Raw genomic sequence first — 15,103 nt, 5'->3', positions numbered from 1 at the left:
AAACGATACACGGCTCATTTGCGCAAGAAGCATTTTCTACCTCTACGTACCTTTTTAATTACGTACCTTCTTAATTTTTATTTAATTTCCAACACCCCCTGGTCCTGCCAACCTAAAACGTTGGAAAATAGAGATAAGTTGTCTTTGCAAATACGAAAGGTCGGAACGATAAGGTACACGTTCTCTAACTGCCACAAGGTCTGGAGCGCAGATATATAGCAGCATAACCAAGTACTTATAGTATTGGTTGATGTAGATGCAAAGAGGGTAAAGCGAACTAACAACGGTGAAGAGCCACAAGTAGTGGAGCGTAGAAAGCTCGAGTTTTGTAGGGTAAGTGAACGTTGCAAGCCAACCACTGTAAGGAAGAAGAATGATCCAAAATGGGATGGTAAATATCACTTCTCACTTTTTGCCACTACAAGACCCGACCTTGTCATGTGGTGCAAAAGAAAAGAAGGGCGGTAAAATGGTAAAGCTGACATTTCCTGGGAATTGTGCATTGAAGATGCTTTCCTCAAGAAATACAAAATACAGTGAATTGGCCGAACTCTGTGAAAACAACGGATGGGAGGCAGTGTCTTCTTGTAGTGGTGGACGTTAGAGAATTTTTTTTTCAATTAGGATTCACTCGATGCTCAAGACATTTGGACTAGGTGCAAAAGAGAGAAAAGATGTTTACAGAAAATTGTCAGGAGCCGCTGAGAAAGCAAACCATTACATTTGGCTCAAGCGAGAGTACGAGTGGTATAGCAAGAACGAGCGTCGAGGATGATAGAAACATCTGACCCAGAGTCGCAGCATGACTCAACCAAGTTCGTGCCGTTGTGTGGGAGGTTTGTTGGCTACATCAGTGACTCCGGGCAATTCTGGTGTCGCGATGGAAGGGGCCGAACATTCACAGAACTGCTTCTACCGCTTGGTAAAACGTCTACTCCTGCATTTGGCGACGGAGTATAGCAGTACTCCCAGCACATGTTTTTAGCCTAAATGCAGTCATTCATTCATCTTATATACAAACAAGCTTAGTTATTCTATTGAATCTGTTAACTGATTCAATTTTTCAAAACAATTGAGAAAAATGTCCTTGATAAATACGAAGTATTTCGGAGACAATTCACTCGAGTATTTTGGTCAGCTACTTTGATAAAAAAAAAAATTTGTCAATCTTTGAAGACGCTTGTTTATTTCTCCAGTTTTTATTGGAATACCGGGCGTTGCACGGGAAGTATTGTTACCATGGTAAATTTCCTGGTAACTATTAATAATTTTTTTTAAAAATTGAACTACATATAGCACTGCGGGTGAACAAACTGAACTTAAAAAATAAGCTTTTGACTTAGTGTATAAAATGAAAATGTGAATCGAACAATTAGATGACAAAGAAATTATTAACGGTGAAAGCGATCACTTGTGAATATAAAATCCGACGGCTTTGTTGTTTCCGCATCTCATTCTTGACAGCCACCAAAATGTGAAACGTTTTCTCTTTTGCGATTCGCATGCCTGCTTCTGGGTTCAGGCGATACCATGATTTTGTCTTGATTGACGAAAGAGAACTGAATCTAGATTCACACAAGTATGTCACCGCAAATTGAATGAAGACACAACTATAATTTAAGGGTTTAATCTGTATTTGTAGGATATTAAAGTTCTTTGTGGGTTTAAGAGAACAAAGTTGTTTTCAATAGTTATTAAATACTTTTATACTGAAAAGCAATTTTAGAAAGTAAATATCTTCCCTTTGAAATACCATCTTGCACCACTGGATGGTAATGTCTGATGTAAATAAAAGCAACTTACATCAACATTATGCACATTAATGTAAGAGGACAGAGAGCAGGAGATGCAGTAGATGACATTGGTAGAAGTGCAGGTGAAAGAATCGGTGATAGGTGCTGGGGAAGTAAGGGCAAGTGCGGCAGCGTGGACGGGAGCAGGGGAACGAGTCGGGTTGGGAGGTTGGGTTAGGGAAAAAGCTGTGGACTAAGAGGTCTCGTAGATTGTGGGCTCGTTTGAAGGAGGAGAGGGGAGGGGTCGGTTAGGGAAGTTGTGCGAAGTGGAGGGATCGGACTGGAGTCGCCGGAAGGCTTGGAGAATGGTGAGTTGGAAAGGTAGGGTGGTGGGGTGGTAGGTGAGGGGAAACTGGAGACGGTGGGTGGGGGTAGGGGTAGGTTTGGGGGAGAGAGCAGATGCACGGTCCACGAAACGTGCTCTGGCAAGGGCGGTGTGGATAGTGGTGAGGGGATATCCACGTAGGATGAAGAGGCGAACCACGAGTTGAGACTGAGTCTCAAAGTCATGGTCGTTACTACAGAGCCTGCGTAGACGGAGGAATTGGGAATATGGGATGGAAAGCTTGGTGTATCTAGGGTGGGAGGAGGAGAAGTTGAGGTATGAGTGTGAGTCTGTGTGTTTGTAGTGGATGGAGGTGGTAAGAGTGGAGTGATGAATGCTGACCGAAATGTCAAGAAAGGAGACAGGGGTGTCAGAGATAGTGCAGGAGAAGTGGAGGAAAGATTTGACAAAAGAGAGAAAGGAGTCTAGATGTTCGCGGGAGAGTGAGGTCGCACCGATACAGTCGTCAATATAACGGCCGTATAGTTCGGGAGTGAGACCAGTGAAATTTGAGAATATTTGGGCCTAAACGTAGCCAACGAACAGGTTCGCATACTTGGGTCCATTCTCGTTCCCATGGCCACTCCCGAGGTCTACTGGTAAAAATCACCAGCGAACGAGAAGCAGTTGAGTGAGAGGACAAGTTCGGCCAGACGAACAGTGTGGATGTGTCGGGTTGGGGGTTGGATCGAAGGTCAAGGAAATGTTGGAGTGCACGCAGCCTCTCGTGGTGAGGGATCACCGTGTAAAGGCTCTGGATGTCGAAAGTGAAGAGAAGTTTAGAGGGGCCAGGAGGGAAGGAGAAAGAGTTGAACAAACGAAGCGCATGGTTAGTGTCATAGATGTGAGAGGGGATGGAAGCCACTAGGGGGGGGGGGGGCAAGGACACGGTCAAGATATCTGGAGATGAGTTCGGTGAGGCAGTTGCAGGCGGAGATGATGAGGCGGCCAGGGTTGTTAGGTTTGTGGATTTTGGGGAGGAAGTAAATTGTGGGGGTGCGAAGGGTGTGGACAATGAGGTTGGAGGCGGTGGGAGGGAGATGGGAGGAGGAGATAAAGTCAGGGATAGTTGAGGACACAGTCTGTTGGTAGCTGGGCATGGGGTCAGAGGGCAGAGGGCAGTAAAAGGAGGTGTCTTGAAGTTGGCGGAGAGCTTCCGCCTTGTAGAGGTCCGCGCGCCACACCACCACGGCCCCACCCTTGTCGGCCGGTTTTATGATGATGTCAGTGCGGCGTTGGAGACATCGAAGGGCCGAGAGTTCGGCTGGGGAGATGTTCAGATGACGGGGACGCCTGGAAAAAATAAACCGGGTGCCCGTAAAAAGATCGACTGCTTGGAACTGACCAGGAGCTGGCATCCACTGGGATGGTCGGCGGCCCAGGTCGGTGAAGCAGTCCTCATTAGATGCAGGTGGAGTGTCGTAGAAAAACGCACACAACCTAACACGGTGCACAAAGCTGTGGATATCGACACGAGTCCGAAACTCGTTGCTGGATGGAGTGAGGGGGATGAAGCGCAGACCCCTACTGAAGAGGGAGCGCTCCGCCTCAGAGAGGAGATCTGGAGGAATGGTAACAACAGGCTGAAGTGGAGAAAGTGTGGATGCGATTGTGGTGACAAAAGAATAAACAAATAGTTTATGAACTTCATTAGCTTACAGCTGTTCTTGCTATAAGATGCAATGAACTCATTGTTGAGTGCCTGAGTATCACCTTATAGCTTCATCGGAGCCTCAAACATGAAGTACAATTTATTTGGGAAAACAATTACATTTATGTATACACACAGAAAAGCATTACCAATGAGAAAAACTCCACATGTATGGGGAATGAAATCCAGGTTATTAATATCACAGTGCTCAAGCGAAATATTAATATTGATATTATACACACACACACACACACACACACACACACACACACACACACACACACACATACACACACACACACACACATGCATACATACATATATATATATATATATATATATATATATATATATGAAAGAAGGTTTGAAAATGCACTTATTTTTAAAAAATATTTATTTACTTAACCGGTTTCACTTTTTTAGAAAAAGATTATCAAAAGTCTTTGAGAATAATAAAAAATGTTAAAAAACAGTCTTAATATGACAATCAGTATGTAACACTACAAAGTTCATACAAAGCTTTATACTTTAAATATATTTTATCATCAAAGAATGTATATATGCATTTTAATACTCAGACTGTTTTTTAACATTTTTTATTATTCTCAAAGACTTTTGATAATCTTTTTCTAAAAAAGTGAAACCGGTTAAGTAAATAAATATTTTTTAAAAATAAGTGCATTTTCAAACCTTCTTTCATATATATTTCCACTCGTACGGTATTCCACAACTTTACTTTATTATATATATATATATATATATATAAATATATATATATATATATATATATATATATATATATATAAATATATATATATATATATATATATAAATGGATACATTTATACATATATATTTATATATATATATTTATATATATATATATATATATATATATATATATATATATATATATATATATATATATATATATATATATATATATATATATTTTTCATTTCATTTCAAAGTTTCAGCTCAGAGCTGCGGCCATGCTGATGCACCACCGTGTGTATAGAAATATATATATATATAAATATATATATATATAAATGTATATATAAATATATATATATATAAATGTATATATAAATATATATATATATATATATATATATATATATATATATATATATATATATATATATATATATATATAAATATATAAATATATAAATAAATATATATATAAATATATAAATATATGAATAAATAAATAAATATATAAATATATATATCTTATCTATAAAAGGCAGATTTTCTCTGTGTGTGTATATGTTTAAAATTCATACATTTACCCAATTCCAAATTTCTTGGATGAAAGAATCGGAATTAATATTCTAAATACCATAACTTAGGTCACAGCGTCATTTCCCCGTCAAAATAACTCCCAATTACGAATAAAATCCATAAAACTACACAAATTAACATTTTCCCTTGGTACTTATTGTTGGTTGAGATATATATATCTAATTATTGTTCTACTTACGATCTGACGATTAGCTATATTTTTGAATAGAATTTATTTTTGATAATTTCAATTGATTTTAATCGATTTAAATTTCCTTTCTATTTGAAAATTAGTTATGAAACACGTGTAATCTTTTTATTATATTTATCTTATGATATTTACTTTACTTTATATTATACTCATTTATTGTGCTTTTAATTATTAATTTTTCTATATGTGATAGTGGATTTTCATCGATGAGTTCTTGAAACTTGGTTATTTTCCCTAAAACTATATATTTTATATATATATGTATATATATATATATATATATATGCGAAGGGTGTATGAAAAGTTTTGAGCCTAACCTAGAAACGGGGCTGCAAGGTAGCTGAAACAACTTTTTCTGGTTAGTACAGTCTTTTCGGGGTATTCTTGCCCATTTTCATAATTCTGATATTTTAATTTTTTTTGTTGCAGATTTTTGAAAAAAAAAAAAAAACAATTGTTGAGGTTACAAGGAAAATGGAGAAAACTGAGTATCGTGCTGTCATAAAGTACCTTTATTAAAAAACGCATGACTCCATCAGAAATCCATGAAGATATAGTGAGAACCTTAACAGACAATGCTCCTTCATATGCAACAGTCAAACGCTGGGTAAATGAATTCAAGCGTGGCAGGAAAAAGAGTGTGGAAGATGATCCCAGACCAGGGAGACCTCCAACCGCAACCACCAAGGACAACATTGACCTTGCTCTTGGTATGATAATGCAAGATCGTCGAATATCATGTCGTCAGATAGCCGAGAGATTGGGCATCTCAACTGAAAGAGCAGACAACATTGTGACACAAGAACTTGGGTTCTCAAAGGTTTCTGCAAGGTGGGTCCCTCGCCTTTTGACTCCTGAACAGAAATGCACCAGGTGCACTTTGTCCACAAGCAATCTGGAACTGTTTGAAGCCAATGAAGAGAATTTTCTTGCTCGTTTCATTACTATGGACGAAAGTTGGGTTCATCACTACCAGCCTGAAACCAAAGAACAATCAAAGCAGTGGAAGCACACATCTTCTCCTACCCCAAAGAAGGCCAGGATCATTCCTTCAGCTGGCAAGGTCATGGCGTCAGTTTTTTTTTTTATTCTCAAAGTGTCTGGCTGATCGATTACCTTGAAAAGGGTCACACCATGACAGGGCTGTATTATTCTCATCTACTGAAACGCCTCCAAGAAGCAATCAAAGGAAAAAGGCCAGGAATGCTCACCAGTGGAGTCCTTTTTCATCACGACAATGCTCCAGCCCACACCTCAGTAGTTGCCATGGCAACAATACATGATTGTGGATACGAGCTTGTTCCCCATCCGCCTTACTCGCCAGACTTAGCCCCCTCTGACTTTCATCTATTCCCAAAAAGGAAAAAAGCCCTGGCTGGTTGCCATTTTGCCAGTGACAATGACGTCATAGATGCTGTAGGAAGTTTCTTGGAGTCTCAAACAAAAGAGTTCCTCTACGCCAGAATAATAGCGCTTCAGCACCACTGGAGAAAGTGTTCAGCTATCGAGGGGGACTATGTTGAAAAATAAATCATCAGAAGTCTTGTACCGTGTTTTGTTTTTTTGAGGCTCAAGACTTTTCATACACCCTTGTGTGTGTGTGTGTATATATATATATATATATATATATATATATATATATATATATATATATATATATATATATATATATATATATATATATATATATATATATGTGAGAAAGTTGGTATGTGAAAGCACGTGGTTGGATGTATAAAAGATAATAAGAGTGAAAAAACTACAGAAGGCTTGTGTTACATGGTTAAAGTATATATTTAAATTATGTCAGAAAAATGTTAGAAAAATGTTAGAAAATCTTTTTGGTATATAAACATTGTATTTTGAGAAATAACCGGTTTCGTGTTGTCTTTTCAAATTTCTCTACTTCATAGTGTCGTGTTCGCTCCAGACTGAGCGAACACGACTCAATGAAGTAGAGAAATTTGAAAAGACAACACGAAACCAGTTATTTCTCAAAATACAATGTTTATATACCAAAAAGATTTTATAACATTTTTATAACATTTTTATAACATTTTTCTGACATAATTTAAATATATACTTTAACCATGTAACACAAGCCTTCTGTAGTTTTTTCACTCTTATTATCTTTATATATATATATATATATATATATATATATATATATATATACACACACATATGTATACTTGCACATAGATGTACTTCTATTGAAATTCATATGCATTTACAAATATCTGTGCACATTATATATGTATATACAAGTATATATGTGCATGTGTGTGTGTGTGTACTCGCATACACGTATGCATATATGTATATATGTATAAACGCAGGCGTGGCTGTGTGATAACAAGCTTGCTTGTTCCGGTTTCCGGGTTCAGTCCTACTGCATGGCACCTTAGGCAAGTGTCTTCTACTGTAGCCTCGGGCCGACCAAAGCTTTGTGAGTGGATTTGGTAGACGGAAACTGAAAGAAGCCCGTCGTGTATGTATATATATATATATCTATATATATGTGTGTGTGTGTGTGTGTGTGTGTGTGTGTGTGTGTGTGTGTGTGTGTGTGTGTGTTTGTACTCCCGTCATCTCTTGACAACTGATGCTGGTGTGTTTATGTGCCTGTAAATCAGCGGTTCGGTGAAAGAGATCAATAGAATAAGTACTAGGCTTACAAAGAATATGTCCCGAGGTTAATTTCTACGACTAAAACCATTTTGAAGCGGTGCTCCTGTATGGCTGCAGACAAATGACTGAAACAAACAAAAGACTAAAAGAATATACGTACATATAGTGTATATTTGTATATGTAACTATATATGTGTGTGTATATATACATGGATGGATAGATGAATGGATGATTAGTGTTTCTGTTTTCAAAACAGAGGAAGCCACTGAATAATTAACAGAATAGATTGTATATTTTATATGAAGTTGTAGCTTCTTGAATCGTGACTCTTAGTTTCAAGTTTGCGATTGCGCATGTCTATATAACATCATCAAACAAGTAAACGTGTAAATAATGAAGAAAATATGTCAAACAAAACTGCGAATATTTCTTTTATCCAACATACACTACAAAACAACCAATAAAACATTATTCAGAATAATTAGGAACAATAGTTACAACAAATACCTTCCCGCATCATTGTCACAATACTTCAAATAATATACCTAGATTCCTGTAGCAAGCAATTCATGAAACATCTTTCCAAAGTCACAAAACTTCCAAAACATAAACACGTCAGAAACACAAAATGCAAGATATACAATTTCCTGCTATATCTATCAGATACCAGAAAAGCAATAGAGAAATCTCGAAGCTAAAAAACCGCAGTGTTTGTAGAAATCATGATACACCGAAAACGCGCGCGCGCGCATACATATACACACACAGTCTTTAATATTTTTATTCATATTCTGTTTACTCTTGTATTTTTTACACTATATTCTTCTCATTCTTTGATCGTATGTTGGTGTCTAATTGTTTCATTGGAATATAAGGATGTATATTTTATTGATATACCAAATAAAAGTGTTACTTCTATTAAGATATTAAGAATTTGATTTTTTAAATGATTATTTAGTAAAAAAAATAATCTAAAAAACTTCCTCTACATATTGGAGGAGGAAAATCCTTGTTATCGAAATTGTCAATTGGAACGACTCGGTCAAAATGTTCTGCTCCAGTATGACACAGAGTGACATAAAAGCGCCTGTGCTTTACTTCTCTGAGAGGTCGAAAATGAAACCATTCATATTGCTGATTTATAACCGGTGTGAGTAAATAAATATCCATTCCCAAAAAGGTTGAAGCGGCAAATATTTCGGCTGTTGTTGCCCATACCTTATCTGAGCGCATTTTCTCCACATGGTCGTCAATTGTTTCAGTGCCATCAATAAAGAGTGAAAATAAAGTTGGTCGCTGTTTCATGTATTCAACAACTTGATTTCGAATCCATTTATGAAATCTTTCAGTTCCGAAAACTTCTTTACTCAATGATCGAAAAAAACAATTCCCATCTCCAGAAATTAAATCAATTCTCCGACGAGATTTTGAAAGAACTTTTTCTAAAAACACATAAATTGTATCATGTGGCGGTGAATTAATGTTGTCTGTTGCTCCACCAGGAGATTCGACTAATTTCGTTTTCGGCTTGGAAGTATTTTCAAATGACTTCACAAAATCATCTGTATTATTTATGTTAAGTTTAGAAAATATGTTTTTCCTTTCAGATAATGACGAAAGATACCTTATCGGACATCCTGAGATGATGCTTGGAATCATCAGATTAAATTTGGTTTGACAAATGTTGGGAGAACAGCATTTTATGAGGGAAGCACTTTTATGCTAACGATCCTCTTTCGAAAACCTTTATACATCCTCCAACCAACATACGAAATCCGAATGAATTCATAGAAAAGTTACAACTAAATTACGTCATAGTAAATTAAGCTTTCTTATTGGATGATTACTCCACTACGTAAGAGATAATACAACTTTCTGTAAAGCGTTTTTTGGGAATAAGACTGGTTTTCACTGACATAAAAAGGCATATTTACTCAAATTGCAGGTACTTTGTTGATACAAATTCATTTATCAAAATAACTGACTTATAATAAACTCTATTTACTTCCAAGAGTGTATTCGTAGTAGCTCAGACTTCAGTGATGAAAGTTGCAGAATCTTTAGGTTTGCTAACACTCGCGTAGAAGGATCTTTTCTCCTCCTCCCACACAGCTTCACCCTTTCTTGTATTATCACCAATGTTTACCTAGTGTACAAAGAAAAAAATATGTGCACAAGGGTTTTCAAGATGAAATCGAATATCTTTAATTGAAGCTGGTTACTGTCATTTTTGTGCATATATTTTGCAAAGAAAAGCAAATTTCTGCACACATCCACAGTAAAAATATTAGAAGGAACAGCGCTTACCACCATTGCCATTATAAAAGCATCATTATCGAAACCTTAATACTGATTCTTTATTTCAACAATTTTCCGTTAACATTGCACTCAATTTGTTTTCGTCAGAATGGGACAGTTATTTCAAGCTTGTATATTTGATGGTAGTAGCTATTGCTGTGTACACAACTTGAAATTGAAGACCTATCAAAGCTAATGTGGAAAAGATATTACTGGCTCAACGTGATGAAATCTATTTCAATCGCCACCGCTTGAAGACACTTTTTTTTTTAGCACTATTAGGTAAAATCCCTGGCGAACAGAGATCAGCGACTCACTTTCAATTCATAAAGCTGTCATCTCCTTTTCACGTGTCAATAATAACTTTAAAAAATACATGAGCATCAATATATCCATTCTTTCTCTTTTTATTAAGTCTGTATGACTTCTCATTCGTTGAAGAATACTCTAGATCGGAGTCGGACAACTCTATAGCATTCATGTGTAGAAAAAATAAATACTTGAAGTTCTGTATTTTTTTACATTGTACATTTAACTATTTACTTGTTAAATTTATTTATTTATTCTAAATAAAAAGTCGATTATTTGCACTATAAGGTCTACATAGCGAAAGCTGAAATCGATACTGCTTAACTATTATTTGTGCATATGAAATATACTTTTATTACACAATCTATGTAACTTTTATACAAAAATTCTTTTTTATGCTTGAAAAGAAAGAAGAAGAAAACAATGAACAAACACATATTCAATGTCAACAAGCATACATCTTCACTGGTTATGAATGTTATACTTAGAATAGAAATATTTAATTAGCATTTCAATAATTTGTTTAATTAAATCCGACAAATTAGTTACGCAGTCCACTCTGTTGAAAATATTTGGGCAAGGTCTCCTATCAGAGGACACTTTCCCCTGTCATTTCCACCAGTCTCAGAAGCTCTGTGAAGGGTCACAGACACTCCTTCTCCTGACTAAAAATTTTTTTTGGAAAAAAGAAGCATATTTTTTGCCAACGTTACTTTTATTTATAAATTCTGAATGTGGGTTGATTCTCAGCGGAAAGAAAAGGATGTATAATATGTATATTACAAAATATTCATCCTTCTTGTTTGATGATTCTATTACAGAAAGAGCAAGGAGAAGCGTTACACACTTATACCAATTAAAAATATGTAGGGACTTTCAGCAAGACGTCAAAGGACCACTAGAAAGAACCTTGTCGGGTATATGGAATATTGTAGTTTCCAGTGATCGAGGGAGACCTTATAGAATTATGTTTGATTCCTTACGGTAGAAGACAAGGCGAGGTAACAGGCTGGCTTGGTATCACAGACTCATGTAGTAATATATAGAACAACGGAACTCAAGAGTCTGAGACAGAGATATTGGCAATTTGTATTAGCCATTAGCTCGTCGTTACATTTGCGACACAGTTTAGGTTGGTGGTGTGCGCCGAGATAACAAAAATCGACGTGGTTGGATGGAGTCTATGTGGACATACAGTTCGTGATGAGCTCCGAAGACGGTGGAGTTCAGCAGTGACGAAGCTAAAGTGTGTACTGCTGGGGCAGCCCTTGAGTTAGTCGCTCCTCGCCCCTATACAGGCTTATACAGCAGACCCAAAAGAGCATCACCCTCAGAAGCATCACCCGAGGCGGACTGCACGCCACTCCATCTCGTCCTACCCCTACCAACGCTACTGGTGGTTCAGAGCTGAAACACCAGCTGTTGCATACGTGTCAATAAGACCTACTCGAGGATTTTCTTCCCTGTGGTGCTGGGAAAACAGAGAAGGGAGGCAGAGGACTGAAATAGAATGAGCAACAAAATAGCAGAACCTATAAACTGCCGTTTTCAGAAAACAACTAGTCCTTGTTTCGAGGATGGCTGAAAAACTCGCCTCGCTCCTCGAAGAGCAAAGCTAACGAACATTAGGCATAGGATACCCACCCCTTCTATCATCAACAACATACAATGAGTCTCATTAAAGAAAATTAAACATGTTTGCTTTAACAAAGCTGGAGGATGTAATAAATCGATTAGAAGAGCATAGAAGAGGCTACGTGATTTAATTTTATTCATATTTTGAACAGTGTAGAATCAGACTCGTTATTTTGCAACAAGATTTCGTCTGTGAACAATGCAATGTATTGCAACGATTCCATGACACTTTTTACAAATGTGCCACGAGGCCTTTATGCCTTTCGACCACTGAGGTAGTCAGTTGCAATTGATATTAAATTTTCTAATGAAACTTTATTTTCATCAAACCAGGAGCTTAAAGCATTAAAAACGGATTCTCCCGCAGTGAGGACTTCTAAGTATTTTAGAAATTATAATAACTTTCGATTTTTAGTCATCATTAAAAATAACGCACATAGGTCATGAGAAGAGTGTTTTTACGGGACAAATGTCGGCGCGTCAAACTGAACTGAGAAATAGCATTATTGTTTTTCTATCTTTCAACTACTTGCTTGTCAATGCTTACAGAAATTTCAGCGTCTAAGAATTGACTCATTTGTTTAATGGTAGATATCTTAATATAACCGAAGGGTCTTCGTACATCACATTTGAAATAACGGTTCCTAATATGAACTTTGTTACCTTCCTAGTAATTGTATGACTTTAACCAATTTTTCTCAACAATTTTATGGAAGCTCATGATGTATTATTGAATTGGTTTAATCTAATTATTTTTTTCAACAATATATGTAAACAAGAGCACTCAGAGAGCAGAAACCTCAGCCAAGGCAACACCAGCGTCCTAATCTTTTTATTGCCCACCAAGGGGCGAATACAGAGGGGACACTACATCACATGTGGGGACACAAATCAGGGGGGGAAAATAGGACACTATGAGAAACATGAAATGACAAATGAAAACGAAAAAATATAATGAAGCTACTCGGCCCCACCTCGAACAACTTCATTTCTACCTTTAACTCCTTCTGTACCCTGTTCCCTCCAAAATGTCTATCCCGTATTCTTCCAACAGCTCATCATAACCCTCCCAGTCTGGCAGTAAATTCCTATCTACTTCCATTTCCCACATTCTATATCCACTTTTATAGTTTAATACTTTCTTTCTTTGTTCTTCTGAAAGTAACAAAGATTCCAACCCTTAATGTTATTGAATCCCGTTGTTTCCACCTTTTTATAATCTTCCTAAGACACTGCCTCAACAAAAAATCCTCATTCGCATCATCATACATTAAAACTGTGCATTTTTTCTTTTTGTCTGGGAAAAGGGAGTTCGGGGGTTCTTGTGTGCTAATGTTTTCCTTTTTTTTTGTTTGTTTTTGTGTTGGAGGGGAGCGAGTAGGATTGGTGTCTGTGAGGGAGAGTGGGGCTGAGGTGTGGGTGCGGGTGTGGGTTGGGGTTGCTTTTTCGTTTTGTTCCTACTTTCCACTGTTTTTAACGTCTCGTCATTCTCCTTCATTTCTTCTGATGGTAAATCCTCCTTCGCTTTCGCTGTTTCTCTGGGTTCCCTTGGTCGGTGAAGGGAAGTCCGCTCTGATGTGACCCTTTAGGCCACATTTAAAGCATCGAGGAATTCTGCCCTACACCCTCACTCTCATTACTACTTCGTCCCACGTCCAACTTCCCCTCTCCTGACTCTGCCGCCACTGCATGCGCATGCCCAGGTTTAGGCGGCTCCCCACTCCCGTTGGGTTCCCCCTCCGCCGGTCCCTATGAGTGCTCTCCCGACCCCGCCTTCCCTATCCCTCTGGGGCTGACAAACTGTCACTCCCCTTCCCCCACCTCCCCACCTCCGTCCTCCCTCGTCCCCACCTCCGTCCTCCCTCGTCCCCACCTCCTCTCATCTCCGACGCACACACCATTGCTCCTGCCATCTCCGTCCCTCACTGCTCCAACTTGTACTCAACCCTCCACTTCCTGGTCTCCCTCCAGTCCTCTCATTCCGAGCAGGCCCGTACCCGGAGCACAGAGTCCTCATATGGCCTCTCACTTCGCATTCGCAACACGGTCAATGACCCCCAACAACCACTTTAAGGGAACCCTCTCCCGCAATCTCCACTTGGTTAGGGATCCTCTTCATGTCTTCGAAAGCGGCAAAAAGCCACATCTCGACACCGCATCCTCTATCATATTTTCCAGGACATCCGCAGAGGCTTGGATTGTCATCTGAAGCGTTTGTCCTCTCCACATTTCGCTAGGCGTTTTTGTGGCCCGGAGAACCGTTATGTCGTCCTCTTTTTCCAAGCGGCCACTATCCAAGCCACATCTATCTCTGATGGAATTCCTTCAACTCTGACCTTTGACGCACGACGTCCCATGTAAGTGGGTAGAAGCACTATTTCTTCATCCCTGATAGTTCTCGCTGCATACTTCTTAGCAATTTTCTTGTTTTTGAACCTTCCTTCTACTATTCCGAATTTTGCTCCTCTTGCAATGTATACAATATCTTGCCAAATTGGGCTAAGTGCTTTTTCAACTTGCCCTGTAGTTACAATGTCAATTTTGCCTGATTTTATCGAAAAGGTACGTCATCGTTCTCTCTCTTATGTTTTTCAATGTTTCATGCGGGGTGGGGGGCAATTCCACATTAGAATCGTCCTTACCCATCATTTTCTTATAGTTAGCAATTTTTTCCATGTCTATGTCATCTTCTTGGCGTCTTGCCACGTCTGTAAACTTTGTCTTCTTTCACTCTCTCGTCCATTTTTTCAATAGCCTGCAACAATTCGTCTTCAGAAGAAGACAACTCAAAACCGCTGAGGTCTGAGTAAAATTTTTTTTTTCTCATTGTGCTAACTCTCCTCATAAGAGGAGGGAAAGCACAAGCAAGCTGCCACAAAGCAACAAAAACAGTTCATAAAAGTGTTCAAACGAACACTAACACAAAATTACAACACAAAATTTCAACACAAAAATTCAA

At 38.1% G+C, this 15,103-nt stretch overlaps 1 protein-coding gene across 1 annotated transcript; it reads right to left on the bottom strand.

Annotated features, from left to right (window-relative positions):
• Positions 1 to 8,669: 8,669 nt before the first annotated feature.
• Positions 8,670 to 9,702, bottom strand: LOC106872854 (uncharacterized). Its single transcript, XM_014919990.3, has one exon. The coding sequence runs from the start codon at positions 9,559 to 9,561 to the stop codon at positions 8,857 to 8,859; it is 705 nt and encodes a 234-aa protein (XP_014775476.1). The 5' UTR covers positions 9,562 to 9,702; the 3' UTR covers positions 8,670 to 8,856.
• Between the last annotated feature and the right edge of the window lie 5,401 nt (positions 9,703 to 15,103).

This window comes from Octopus bimaculoides, chromosome 2 (assembly GCF_046866305.1).
Source record: "Octopus bimaculoides isolate indiv1 chromosome 2, ASM4686630v1, whole genome shotgun sequence".
NCBI lineage: Eukaryota > Metazoa > Mollusca > Cephalopoda > Octopoda > Octopodidae > Octopus > Octopus bimaculoides.
The sequence above is the reverse complement of the archived record's forward strand: the minus strand, read 5'-3'. Positions and strand labels throughout refer to the sequence as shown.